Genomic DNA, 13,685 nt, shown 5'->3' on the forward strand with positions numbered 1-13,685 from the left:
ATGACTCTTAATCAAATAAATGTACAAGAGTGCAGCAGGAAATCTATAATGAAGGTTTACATTGGTTTATGTGAAGGAAAGTGGAGTCCTGCTCCGCACATGCACCTGCCACACAGCTTTTCAGTCAGATTCCCTTATTGTGTGTGTTATCCCCCCAAATATCGTAATCCAATGCTATCATTGACGGTTTGATGATGGTTTGAGACTATTGCACACATACATGCACACAGGCACACACGCTACACAACCCCCCCCCCCCCCCCCCCCGGCCNCTCCGGACTCGGAGCTCACGGCGGAGGGGCGGATCCAACATGACACCGGCATCTGCTCTCTGAATCCTCACTCACCCCCGACTCTCTTGGACTGGATAGTCCAGCCTTTACAACTCTCTTTTGTCTTTATTGAAAGCTGCCACATGCGCGCACGGTGCAATAGAGGACTCCCCCGCGCGCCTTCGCTGCTGCTCCGGATGGGCTGACAGCGGCAACATTGGATGGTTCCGTCCCGCGGTGCAAACTTCGGGCTGGTGCAAACTTCGCGGCTCAGCCCAGTATGATCGTTTGCAACGTGAGCCTGAGCTGTGCGCACTGTCCCGGGGGAGGAGCCGGCGGCACGGCGGCGACGGACGCCTACGAGGAGGTGTCCGGTTCTCTCCCTCCTCCGTCCCTGAGTCCGAGGGGGCACCTGGTGGTGGCGGTGTGCCTCGGCTTCATTGGCACCTTCGGGTTCCTCAGTAACTTCCTGGTGCTCGCGCTGTTCTGCCGGTACCGGACTCTGCGCACGCCCATGAACCTCCTGCTGGTGAGCATCTCTGCGAGCGACCTGCTGGTCAGCGTGCTGGGCACCCCGTTCAGCTTCGCGGCCAGCACCCAGGGGCGGTGGCTGATCGGACGCGCTGGGTGCGTTTGGTATGGGTTCGTTAACGCATGTTTAGGTGAGCAGCTGTTTACATTTTCTTTGGCACGTGTCACTGGAGACAAGTGAACACATTTCAGGCTGTAGTAACGAATTAAATCTTTAAATCTAAATCTGGTCATCCGCTCATTTTCACCTCTGAGAGGAGAAAAAGATTTGATTTTGCCTCTTTATTCTGCCGCCAGTTAGACAGGGTCTGTGTGGTATTTCGGACATGGCCTTCGTTTCTCAATATAACTCCTAATTAACTCCAAATGTCGCTGGAAGTGTGAAAATCTGGTCCCCAAAATGTCCTTTTTCAGTTTAACCACTTTGCACGTTATGCCCTTTATCCAAAACGATTCCACAAGCACCTGAAGTCACAGCACTTCATCAGTTATTCATCTTTCAGGGTTTGCAGCTTTAGAAACAGCAGTATAATAATCTAGATTTGCTCTGCAAGATTTTTTTGTCTTGCAGCTTGCAAGAAAATGAAGAAAACATGCTTTCATGGCTTGCAGCAAAATCCTGTTAGCCAGTTTCATTCTGCAGTTAATTTTGATCACAATCCTTTTAATTTGTGGAGGTAATGTATTGTTCACTGCTGATTCTGTTCAATCTAGCAAACTGAATTTCCCACAGGGACATACATACTGTAATGTGATAAGGTAATGTGTCATAATTCATATTTAGTCCCAGACATTTTTTTTAGGGAAGAGGATGATAGATGCAGAGGAGATGAATACTAAAATAATCATAAAGCATGGAAAAAGCATTTCTGATCGTATTACATAATAAATCCACTCTTGTTAGGCTCTTCAGATCCTGAGAAGTTGTGTCTGGTGTTCATGTGTGCACACAGGACAGTTGACAGAGCTCTTCACCAGTGCTGGGATCAAATCTGTGACCTCGCACTTTCAGGACAATCACACTAATTGCTGCCCTTGGCTTAATTAATGTCACCCCTCTGCTGAGAAACTACTCACAAACCTATTTTTCTAGCCATCAGCGTTTTCTTGCTCTCACTGAATTTAGACGTTTTTCTCTTTAGACTTTAGTGACTCTGAGTGCACATGTGTGAAGAATCAATCTTTCAATGCACTAAAAGTACAGACCTCTTTTCTCCTTCACTCACCTTCTCGTCATCGATCTCCGTTAGTTTTATTGCTCTCTGGAGTGGTGTTGATGCTCTAAAATCTCTTGTTTTCTCAACGGAGCGTGGACTTGAAGCACTGTGAGGTTCAGTACATGTTGTTGCTCTTAAATCGTATGTTTCCTCTCTGGAGCCTGGACTTGCAGTAAGGTGTTGTTGCTCTTAAATGTGTTGTTTTTTTTCTGATATGTCCACACTAGCAGTGAGGTGGTGTTGCACTTAAAAATGTATGTATGTTTTTATGAGTCTGGACTGGAAGAAAGGTGCAGTAAGGTGGCATGCCTGCTCTGAAATCAGTTGTCTTCCCCTGGGAGTCTGGACTAGCAGTTAAGTGTTATCATTGCTCTTAAATTAGTTTTTAATGGAGACTCGTAGTAAAGCACATGTTTTGTTGTTCCTAAATTAGTTGTTTTCTCTATGGGGGTCTGGACTTGCAGGAAGGTGTTGCTCTCAAAAGTTGTTCTGGACTTGGAGTCAGGTGTTGTTCCCCCTAAAATCTGTTGCTTCCTCTTCAGAGTCTAGACTTGCAGTAAGGTGTTGTTGCTCTTAAAAATTTAGTCTTCTGGGGCGACCTCTAGCTCAACGGGTAAAGTGTACGCTACATGAGTCTTTTGCAGCAGCCTAGGTCCGATTTCAGCCTTTGCTGTAGGTCATTCGTGATTTCTCTAACCTTTTCCCGTCTCTCTCAAGCTGTATTGTAATAAAGGCACAAACCCTAAAAAACATAAGTCTTTGTTGCTCTTAAATCAGTTGTTTCCTTAATGGACCCTGGACTAATAGTAAGGTGTACTTACTCTGAAATCAGTTGTTTTCTCTATGGAATCTGGACTGGAAGAAAGGTGCAGTGTGGTGGCATGGTTGCTCTGAAATCAATTGTTTTCTCCTGGGAGTCTGGACTAGCAGTAAGGTGTTATCATTGCTCTTGAATTAGTTTTCTTATTGGAGTCTGAGCTCGTAGTAAAGCACATGTTTTGGTGTTCCTAAATTAGTTGTTTTCTCTATGGGGTCTGGACTTGCAGGAAGGTGTTGTTCCCCCTAAAATCTGTCATTTCCTCTTTGGAGTCTAGACTTGCAGTAAGGTGTTGTTGCTCTTAAAAATCCGTTTTCTGGGGCAACCGTTAGCTCAACAGGTGGAGTGTTTTCCCACATATAAGGCCTAGTCCTTTGCAGCAGCCTGGGTTCGATTCCAACCTGCAGGTCATTTCTGTGTGTCATTCCCATTTTCTCTGCCCCTTTCCTGTGTCCCTCCAGCTGTAGGCAAAAACTCCCCCAAATAAATCAATCAAAAATGCATTTTGTTGCAGTTGAGTCCGGACTCACAGTGAGATATCGCTGCTCTTCGATAAGTTGTTTCCTCTGTGGATTCTAAACTTGCTGTAAGGTGTTGTGTTTTTTTTTTCTGAGGTGTCTGGACTAGCACTGAGGTGTTCTTGCACTTAAAAATCTATTTTTAGTGTGCCTTACTCTCAGTGAGGTACAGTAATGTTTTTTGTTTTTTTTTGTTACTCTCAAATCAGTTGTCTCTGTGGAGTGAGCACTAGCAGTAAGGTGTTGTTGTCACTTAAAATGTGCTGTTTCCTTAAGGGAGTCTGAACTTGCATTAAAGCATGTGTTTTGTTGCTCCTAAATGAGTCGTTTTCTCCATGGAGTCTGGGCGTAAAGTAAGGCACAGCAATGTGTTGTAGCTCCTAAATCTCTTGTTTTTTCTTCGGAGTCTGGATTTGAAGTAAGGTGCAGTAAAGCGGTGTTGTTGCTCTTAAATCTGATCTTTTCTTTGTGGAGTCCGGACCTGCAGTGAAGCGTCCCTGGAGTCCCTGCTAACATGAAGGTGTTGGTGCTCTGAAACCAGCAGCAAGGTGTTATCGTTGCTCTTGATTAGTTGATTTCTTAAAGGTAGGATCTGGAGGATTTTCAAACAAAACAAAATATAGACATGTACAAATGAAATCCTGCTTAATCATCACCTATGGGCTTCTACTCATGTGTGGTGGTGACTCTGTTTGCAGAGCTCCTGCCCTTTAACTGTATTTTGATGTTTTTGTGAGCTCGGACCGCTTCTGGGCGGAGATTTCCCCAGCCAATGAGAGAGCGCAGGTGCCGTGCCCGAGCGTGTCCGAGCGTGCACCAGCGTGAGCCTTGCCTGAACCTCTTCTGTGAAGCCTTCTTCTGTACCTCTGGGCTCCATACACCCGGGAGAGTTGAGCCTGATAGGAGGGGCCAAATTTGAATGTGTGTTTACAAACAGCAACTGGAAAATCCTCCAGACCCTACCTTTAAGGAAGTCTGAACTTGCAGTAAAGTTTTGTTGCTCTTAAATGAGTTATCTATATGCAGTCTGGGCTAAAGGCACATTAAGGTGTTGCAGCTCCTAAATCTCCTGTTTTTTCCTCAGAGTATGAATTTGAAGTAAAACGTAAGGTGCTGTTACTCTAAAATAGTCTGAGTCTGGAGTCTGAACTTCCAGTTAGGTGTTGGTGCTCCTAAATGTGTTGCTTCCTCTATAGTCTGGACTTGAAGTAAGGCAGAGCAGTGTGCTGTACCTACTAAATCTCTTGTTTTCCCTTTAGTTTGGACTTGAAGTAAGGTGCAGTGAGGTGTTGCTGTTGCTCCTATAAATCAGTTGTTCTCTCCTCAAACCATTTTTGACCCGGACTCTGTTTTCTATGTTTCTGTATTGAACAACTGCCAACTCAGTTTCTCAATAACTCCACTATACAGCTACTGACGGGGTCAACAGCTTTCCAATACAATCCTGAAAGCTTCATGCACATCTTTCAACAAACTGACATCTACTCTGTAGTGAGACATTCACAATTCATATACCTGATTTGCAGTTTATCCATGACCTGGGATCTTTCACAATTAATTCTGCACAGCGTGTCTCAGTGGTGTACGTTCAGAAGCATTTGTAGGATATACAAGCAATAACCAAAAACATCAAAACTGTATATGAGAGGATCACAGGCTCATATGAAAAAGACCAGAATGAGATGCTTTGGAGATTGAATTCTGGACTGGCATGCTTATTGGCTCTGAGGAGTGGTGAGATGGAGACGGGTACCCTGACATCAAAGATTTATGTGAGTAGTTTGGTCAGAATTGATCAGATTGTGGAAAAACAAGATGAAATGCAGCTCATTTTGAAAATACCCTGAAATAACCTGAAGGTTCGAGGTATTCCACACTGTACTCTGGCTGATGGAACGCTTGGAAGCAACAGTAAAAATAGTGTACAGGTGTAACTGTTACCCAAAAAGACGTTATAGTACCTGACAGGATCAGCTGCTTTTGTCTGTTTCATTTAAACTAAGTATCTTTGGGCTTATCTGTTAATAAAGTAATTGGCAGATTAATCAATAATGAATATGAACTGCTTAAGTGAATGAATACAGCATCATCTTTAGTGGAAGAGAGTTACTTTTTGAAGGAGAGTTAAATCTGATCCTTTGAACCATTCTGATGTAGATTTGAACTCTGCAGAGTTCAAACCGAATTGTGGTTTGACTGGAAAAAATTGCTGCCTGAGGAGGAGACTTAGCTTACATTGCCTCTTTAGAAGTGCATATTAAGCTACAGTATCTTTGTGTTAAGTGCACTAAATCTGTGCAATAGCTGAGTAAATATTTTGCATGCAAGTGGCTTCACAGTGTTCCAGTATTGATGCATTTGTTCGTATTGTTCGGGCAAAAATCAGAAAATGCACAAAGTGAGTGTCCTCTGATCAGTGGCAGGCCATTTGTTGTTAACTCTGATGCAAAGACAACAGCCCGATCACCAGAACAAATCCGTGGTTGGCAGAAACGTATATTTGTAAGTTTCATATGTATCATATAAACTTTTCTAAAGTGACGTAGTTATGATTACATGTATATATGATGACTTTGCCATCAGGAGGTGGAGGGGATGGTGGATCCCGGTGAGAGTGCTGCATTTCCAGTTGGTATTGTGCCACCAAAAGCAGATATTTTAAACCAAAACATGATCCTTTCCGAACCATAAGGATTTGGTTTTTGTGCCTAAGCATAGCCACACGTTAGCCACTGTGTTGTTGAAACATAAAGAAACATAAAGTTTCAGCATGTTACATTTCTGTGGTTTGAAGAAACTTACAATGCAAATATTTAGTCTGGCAAGATGGTTGAAGACAAATACACTACTGTTCTTTCCCTTTTAATTTTGACCCTCCCTGAAGCTACAGATGTTTTCCCCGAGCCTCACTGAGTGAATGGTGGGAATACATGACCCAAGCTCCATGTAAATTAGTTATTCATTTTTTAAGACTTACCCTTTGATGCTTGAAAGTTAAATGTAAGCAGCTGAAGAGGAAATCCTTGAGTTGACAAAAGCCTTTGACTCATGCAAATGCTTTATTTTTGGGTGAAAATGCCTTGTTGATGCCAGAGGTCAGAGGAGAATGGTCAGACTGGTTCAAGATGAAAGAACAGTTACTCAAATAACCACTGGTTACAACCAAGGTCTGCAGAAGACCATCTCTGAACCAACAACATGTCCACAGTGTACCCATCTTCTGATGGCTACTTCCAGCAGGATAACGCACCATGTCACAAAGCTCAAGTAATACAGTAATACATTGTGGTTTTTTTCAGTACTTTCCAGCAATATGTAACAATAACCTCTGATTGGAGGAGTGAACACTCTCCTGCGCACACAATCCACTGATGAAACAATCCCACTTTTAATGTATAGTGTATAATGTCTTCCAATCGCCCACAATCAGATACAAAAACATTTGATAACTAACTTCCAACACTTACTCATCAGTATCTCACCAGGGATACACATTCAGTCTGAGTAGCGATGATGGACCACTTTCAGGCCCCACAAAACAGAAATGGATCTACTCAGGTTGGCCGGACTGAAGTAAAAACAGAGCCGAGACTTTTCATTTCACCTTTTTCCTGCCGGTTCATTAGCTCATTCACTTAATGAGACACTGTCCGTCCCGTCCTGCTGCGGTTACCCAGACAACATCAGAGCTATTGTACCGTGCAGTCGGGCACTGTTAAGCCTGTAATCAAGTCTCATCAGGTCACTACTGCCGGAATAAGGTCTTCATCATGAGCTCACAGATGATGTCTTTTGCTGTCTGTCTTTGTCCTTTTCTCTCTGCTGTCGTCCTTCACCGGTCCACTGTCACGATGCTGGATGGAGCAACAGGTGCAGGGATATGTGAGAGCCAAAGTTGGATAATATCTGAAAGAAAGAGAGAGTTATTAGTTGTAAATCTTTTGGCCATGTCTGCACACTTTGAACTGGCTTGAATAGAAGGCATTGGCTCAGGTCACCATGAGAAATGAGGTTATGCTGGAAATCAGACAGTGTTTCGTACTAACCTGCATATTGTAAAATCCTCAAACAAACTGTAGGTTAGATACAAGATCCTGTACCACCCCAACCTATAGCTTAACAATTTTGTATTTATAAGTGATGCAAGACACAGTTTTTCCCTGCATGAATATGCCTGATTTTTTTTTATATATATTGTGGCACTCAGCTGTGATATAGCACTTAGGATTACCATGACTTGGATGTCTGAGAATCTTCACCGACAGCTGTGAAAACTTATTCAGACTTATAGAGGATACTGAGGTCAGGTTCAGTCACGCTTTAAATTGAATTTGTTTAGATACAAGGATGCATTGCTGCTTGTAGAGCTGAGATGATTATATTGATTAGTAGATCGAAGTGTCATTGAAGTTTATGCTACTCAAATGTGACTCCAGTTGCTTTTCTATATTTTACACCATTGTAGATGTCTCCTGAGGCTTAAGATAAAGTTAAAGATGAGTTTTGTTCACAGATTAAAAAGTTGACATAGTACATTTCTGCAAACCGCAGACATCTATAAAGTGATGCAGTTCAGATCATGTGTATATGAGCTGTGTTTCTTGTCATAAGGCGGAGAGGGTGGTGGGTGACCTGACACCTAGATGAGACAGCTTCAAAGTAGCAGACAGCAGTGGACTACTGTTTGAGATCGACAACAGCAGGTATTTTTAACAACATGTGGAGACATTTCCAGCTGTGTTTGTGGCAACAAAACCTGTTATATTTTAGCAACACATCAGGACATTTCTAGTGAGATGCTGGGACATTACCATCCTTGTTTGTGGCAACAAAGCCGATAATGTTATTAATGACACATTGGGACATTTCCAGCTGTGTTTGTGGCAACAAAATGGATATTTTTTAATGACACCTCGGGACACATTCAGCAGTGTTTTTCGTGACCAACCTGGGTATTATTTGGCAACACATCAGAACATCCCCAGCCCCTTTTTGTGGTGACAAACCAGGTATGTACATACATTTACGGTGAGATTCAATTCAATTCAATTCAATTCAATTTTATTCATAAAGCCCAATATCACAAATAACAATTTGCCTCAGAGGGCTTTACAGCATACGACATCCCTCTGTCCTTTGGACCCTCACAGCGGATAAGGAAAAACTCCCCCAAAAACCCCTTTAACAGACTTCCAGGATGACAGACGTGCAATAGATGTCGTACAGAACAGATCAACATGATAAATTAACAGTAATCCGTATGAGACAATGAGACAGAAAGAGAGACAGAGACAGAGAGAGATGCAGGACAGACAGTAATGACAGTAGCTTACAACAACATTAATTTAAGTAATAATATTATAATTATGATTCTGGCTATTGTGGTACAATATGTTGTGGGTATATATTAATATAGCATAGTATATGTATGTGACAATAATCGTGTGTATAATGACAGTAGAAGTGTGACTAATGGTAACAGCTGCAGAAGAGGCATCAGACAGGACCACGGCAGCAGCACAACCACATCACACAATCCAGGCACTACTGCGATACGGGGTAAAGATTTGGAGCACAAAGGCTCCGGAGAAGAAGCCGAGTTAATGACATGCAGTAGAGCCGAGTTAGCGAGATGCAGTAACAAGACATGAATGTTAGCAAAGGAGAGAGAGAGAAGGAGAGAGGGTGCTTGGTGTATTATAGGAGGTGTATTATAGGGGGTCCCCCAGCAGACTAGGCCTATGTCAGCCCCACTAGGGGCTGGTCCAAAACAAGCCTGAGCCAGCCCTAACTATAAGCTTTATCAAAAAGGAAAGTCTTAAGTCTAGTCTTAAATGTGGAGATGGTGTCTGCCTCCCGGACCGCAACAGGAAGATGATTCCACAGAAGACGTGCTTGATAGCTGAAGGCTCTAGCTCCTGATCTACTTTTGGAGACTTTAGGGACCACGAGTAACCCTGCGTTCTCAGAGCGCAGTGTTCTGGTGGGATAATAGGGCACTATGAGCTCTCTAAGATATGACAGAAATGTTGAGACATTTCCAGCCATGTTTGTGGCAACAAAACCAGATATTTTGTTAACGACATGGAAGGACATTTCCAGGCGTGTTTTTGGCAACAACACCAGGTACTTTTACAGCAACATGCCAGGACATTTCCAGCTGTATTTTTAGCAACAATATTGGTTATTTTTCGGTGACACAGGACTTTTCCAGCCATGTTTGTGGTGAAAAATACTGTTTGTTTTTTTTTAACGACTTGACAGGACATTTCTAACCTTATTTGTGACGACCAAACCAAGTGTCTTAAGTCAAAACACAATCTATTCCTATCCCTAACCAAATGGTTTGTGTGCCAAACCCTATCCACATCATTGTCACAACATAACATTGTAAAACAGAAACATAAAAAAATGTAAAGCTTCATATGTTCTGCTACATATGAAATGTACAAATTTAACATATCTGTGAACTGCAGAAACAAACAATGCCAACATTTATTCTGGCGATTGGATTACATTTTTTACTCCTCTTTGACATCTTAACTAATTTACCACTTATTCAATAAAGAAAGTGTGCAGTGAAGTAATCGTCAGCTACATCTCTGTCTGAACTTTTGTCATGCGCACATGTAAAAAGTCGATTAGAAACCTGAAATAGTTTCACCTATTGTCACCCTCCAATTACTTAGTATGCATGACGTTCAAGACATCAGATTACCGCAAAAAGGGCTAGAAATTAACCTGCAGTTTCTCGCAGTCAGTGTACGGTAAACATTCACTCCTCATGGGCTGGGAGTTGTGCTGTCTGTTCGGCATCTGGGTCAGAAACAGTTTGATTTGGCACAAGATTTTTTGCTATCAGTTGGACCTGAAACAAGAAAGAAGAAGAGAGGGAAAGAAAAGGGGAGACAGAGGTGAGGTAGAAAATAACAGAGGGAGAAATAGGAAGAGGGTCATACAGATTTAGAGAAACAGAAAGAGGGAGAGGGACAACGGAAAAAGAGGGAGACAATGAAAGATGATTAGTTCCTGTGCTGACTCAGGTGCAGGACATTGGGTCATTCGTTTTAACATAAATCTATTCCACACCACTCGCAGAGATGGTGAGGAAGAATTCGGCCTCAGGTGAAAAACCCATTAAAATGCATGGTGGAGAATCGAAGTGGGCCATGTTTGAATCAAAGCCAACATTAGGGACAGATACGTTCCCCCTGAATCCCCACCAGGCCCAGAGGAGAGAGACCATGCAATCGCTATACGAAATGATAAATGAAAAAGTGGTGGCTGTTGAGAGAAGTTTCCCCTGTTGCTGAGGTAGCAGACCATTCAAATTAAAAGAATCCACTAAACTCGGCTGAAAAGAGCGTAGGTGTCGTTGTGAGATTCATTCATCCATTATTATATAATCATGTTGTAATTTCCACACGGATTTAGTTTCCTCGTCCTTGTAATGATTTTACAGGTGATTTATAATGTGCATTCGGTTGTCAGTTTGTTCTTTGTCATTAGTTCATCTGTCAGCTCATTACGTGCAATTACACAATCATACAACAACAATATGTTGAGATCACAAGATACTTATTGTTGCAATTACAAGACCATAATTTTGTGATTACAAGAAGACAGATGTGGTTACTTAAGTCACAAAAAGATGATAACCTTATCATGCAAAAACTAAACAATAAAGCTTTCTGCCATTTCCTTCAGCCCTATGGAGTGTTTTCGCTGCTTTTAGCTCATTGTTTTGATTTCTTGGACCGCAAAGTCTTATCAACCTTGTTTCTGGCAGTTTTTTTCCAGCACAAAAAAAGCTCTAATAAACCCACTGTATGCTACCAAACAGCATAAAGACAAAGTCGCTAAATGAAGTTCAGTATAGCATCTGAAGAGCCAGATATTTCCCTCTGGAGCAGGCTAGGTGGAGACCAAAAAAGAGCAAAGTGAATATTCAGCCGTCGCCAAAGAAATGTTGGCATTGTACGTTTCTGCAGACCACAAGTCGTTACAGATGCACATGTCATATGTATAATAATGTAAGGCAGTTCACAATAGTTAAGTTTGTGCCTCCTCTCTTACCTTACAAATGTTTCCTTGTTGGTAGATGTAGCATGTTGTTTGGTTAGCTGACGTGACAAGATTACGTATGAAGACAGCAAAGGTTGAATGGTGCGGACGGAACAGTAGCCTTCACTGATGTAAATGGCTGTATGTTCAGTACTCAAATGCCAAAGTTAAGTTAAGTGCTGAAATGGAAGATTTCTTGTCGTGTGAAGTAGGAGTAGCCTAGCTAATTTCAAAAGCCGAAAGGAAGACAATATCAACGTTTCTGAAGTGAAGTAGCATATGAGCTGACTTTGTCATCGGGAGGTGGAGGGGATAGTGGATGGTGTGACACCTAGGTGAGAGGTCTGGCAAGCTGCAGACTACTGCTCAAGACCAAACAACAAAACTAGTTTTGTTTTAGAGTTCTTCCAGCAGCTTTTAGTGAGAGTTTCCCATTGCTTTTTATTCACCAAATGTATGGGATTTTAGTGACCCTGTTGTTTTTCCATCAGAGGTGGTGCCACAGAAAGTTGTTTTTTTACAGAGAAATCACTGGTTTTGCCAGCAGTGGCAGCCAAACCAGAAAATTTAAGCCAATACATGATCTTTTCCTAACTATAACCAAGAGGTTTTTCTTCCTAAATCTAACTGAACATAAACCACAGCATTGTTAGAACGCAGTAGAGCAGTTTTAACTTACTGCTACTTAATAACGCACAAATGTAACGTAACTGTGGTTTGCAGAAACAATGGTAGGATTTATTCTTGTGATTTGAGTTCAGATTTTGGGTTTAAATTCATCAGATGACAAAATTACATATTAATGCTAATGTTGAGTCTGCATGTATAATAGGCCACTGGTAGGTGGGTAGGTAAATCAGCTTTACAAGATGACAATATGCCCATTATTAGTTTATCAGCCTGTTCTGCTGCCACCAGGCGCCGACTGATTATCAGAGAGTTAAGGAATTCTCCCGCTGGGCTGATCTTGTGAGAGTTTGAGGTCTTTTTTCTCAATCTCGGCATTATATACCCTTTGTTAACACCTCCCTCCACTAACTTCGCAACGTCGGTCGCTAGCTCTCCCTCTCAGCTTGATGTGGGCCGTTGGAATCCATTTATCATGATAGTCGGAATATGGATGCACTACAGTTGCAGCATCAGCTGATTTGACCATAGAGAAGTGTGTGACGGCTGGTTTGACCACATTTAATGGCAGAACGTGCCCCCCTGCAGCTAGCGTGTAAATTTATTTAATACTTACTGAGTGTGTTCTTTGTGTGAACATGTAGTGTGAATACAGTGTGACTTCTGAGTCTGCTGGTTTTAACTTAGTTCTGTGTGTAAACAGTCGACTGTTTTGCAATGTTTTAAATAATTCTGAAAAGCAGGCTTAGGTGTCAGGTGATTATTTCATAAATTCAACTGTGGAAAACAGTAGAAAATTAGTAAAATCATTTTACATATTAGCCTAACACCAACAATACAAATTAAACATTTTTTTTTAGGGATTTGTTGATCTACAAGTTTCAGTTTGAATTTTGTGTGTTAAATTGAGGCTGCTTCTTGTTGCCAGTCCGCCCCTGGCTGCCACCAAAGTGGCTGAAAATATGAAATATACTCAATGTATTGTGGCTTTCTTCCATGTTGGATTCATACAATGACCATATCGTATAAATTGTCATGTCATTTCTTTTCCAAGCCACAGGCACAAGCATGATCCGTCACAATTACTCCCCCACCTCTCCAGACCACTCCTTCCTTGGTGATTATGTGTGAGCGTTTTTGTATCTGCAGGGCTCTAGACCATGACCATTTAGTTGCATTTTACGACCATGGAGCACCAGTGCAACTTGCAAATGTTATTACTATATGAACTGGAGAGCTGTTAAGGCCTTTGCACACAGAGTCCATCTTTTTAATGCATTTTTTTAATCCGTCATCTGAAAAAATCGCTACCCAACAGAAACCTTGCACACTGATTCTGATGCGTTTTATGAAAATGTTCGTTGTGAAAATTACAATATGTGACAAAATGAAAAGACACATTTCCTCTTTTGCCTCTCTCCACTGGAGTTACCTATCTGGTTGTCATCACTCCCTCCCTGTCTTTCATTTGGCACCGCAGCCAAAGAGCATGGATACCAAGAGGCGAAGCTCAATAGAACGCCCCATAGCAACAGACTCGCCCATGGTTTCGTCCTACCACCGCCATTTTGGACTGTCAGCAGACCGCAGCAGACCTGCTTGCATACAAAAACACACAGACAAACTGAAGTATATCGCT

General features: G+C 42.1%; 1 protein-coding gene across 1 annotated transcript in view; it reads left to right on the forward strand.

The window, feature by feature from the left end:
• Nucleotides 1–275: 275 nt before the first annotated feature.
• Nucleotides 276–13,685, forward strand: part of tmtopsb (teleost multiple tissue opsin b) — a 56,225-nt gene continuing 42,815 nt past the window's right edge. The window contains exon 1 of the mRNA XM_050056626.1: nucleotides 276–934. Coding sequence (XP_049912583.1) covers nucleotides 553–934 — 382 coding nt within the window. The 5' untranslated portion in view covers nucleotides 276–552. The remainder of the gene's footprint in view (nucleotides 935–13,685) is intronic.

This window comes from Epinephelus moara, chromosome 11 (assembly GCF_006386435.1).
Source record: "Epinephelus moara isolate mb chromosome 11, YSFRI_EMoa_1.0, whole genome shotgun sequence".
Taxonomy (NCBI): Eukaryota; Metazoa; Chordata; class Actinopteri; order Perciformes; family Serranidae; genus Epinephelus; species Epinephelus moara.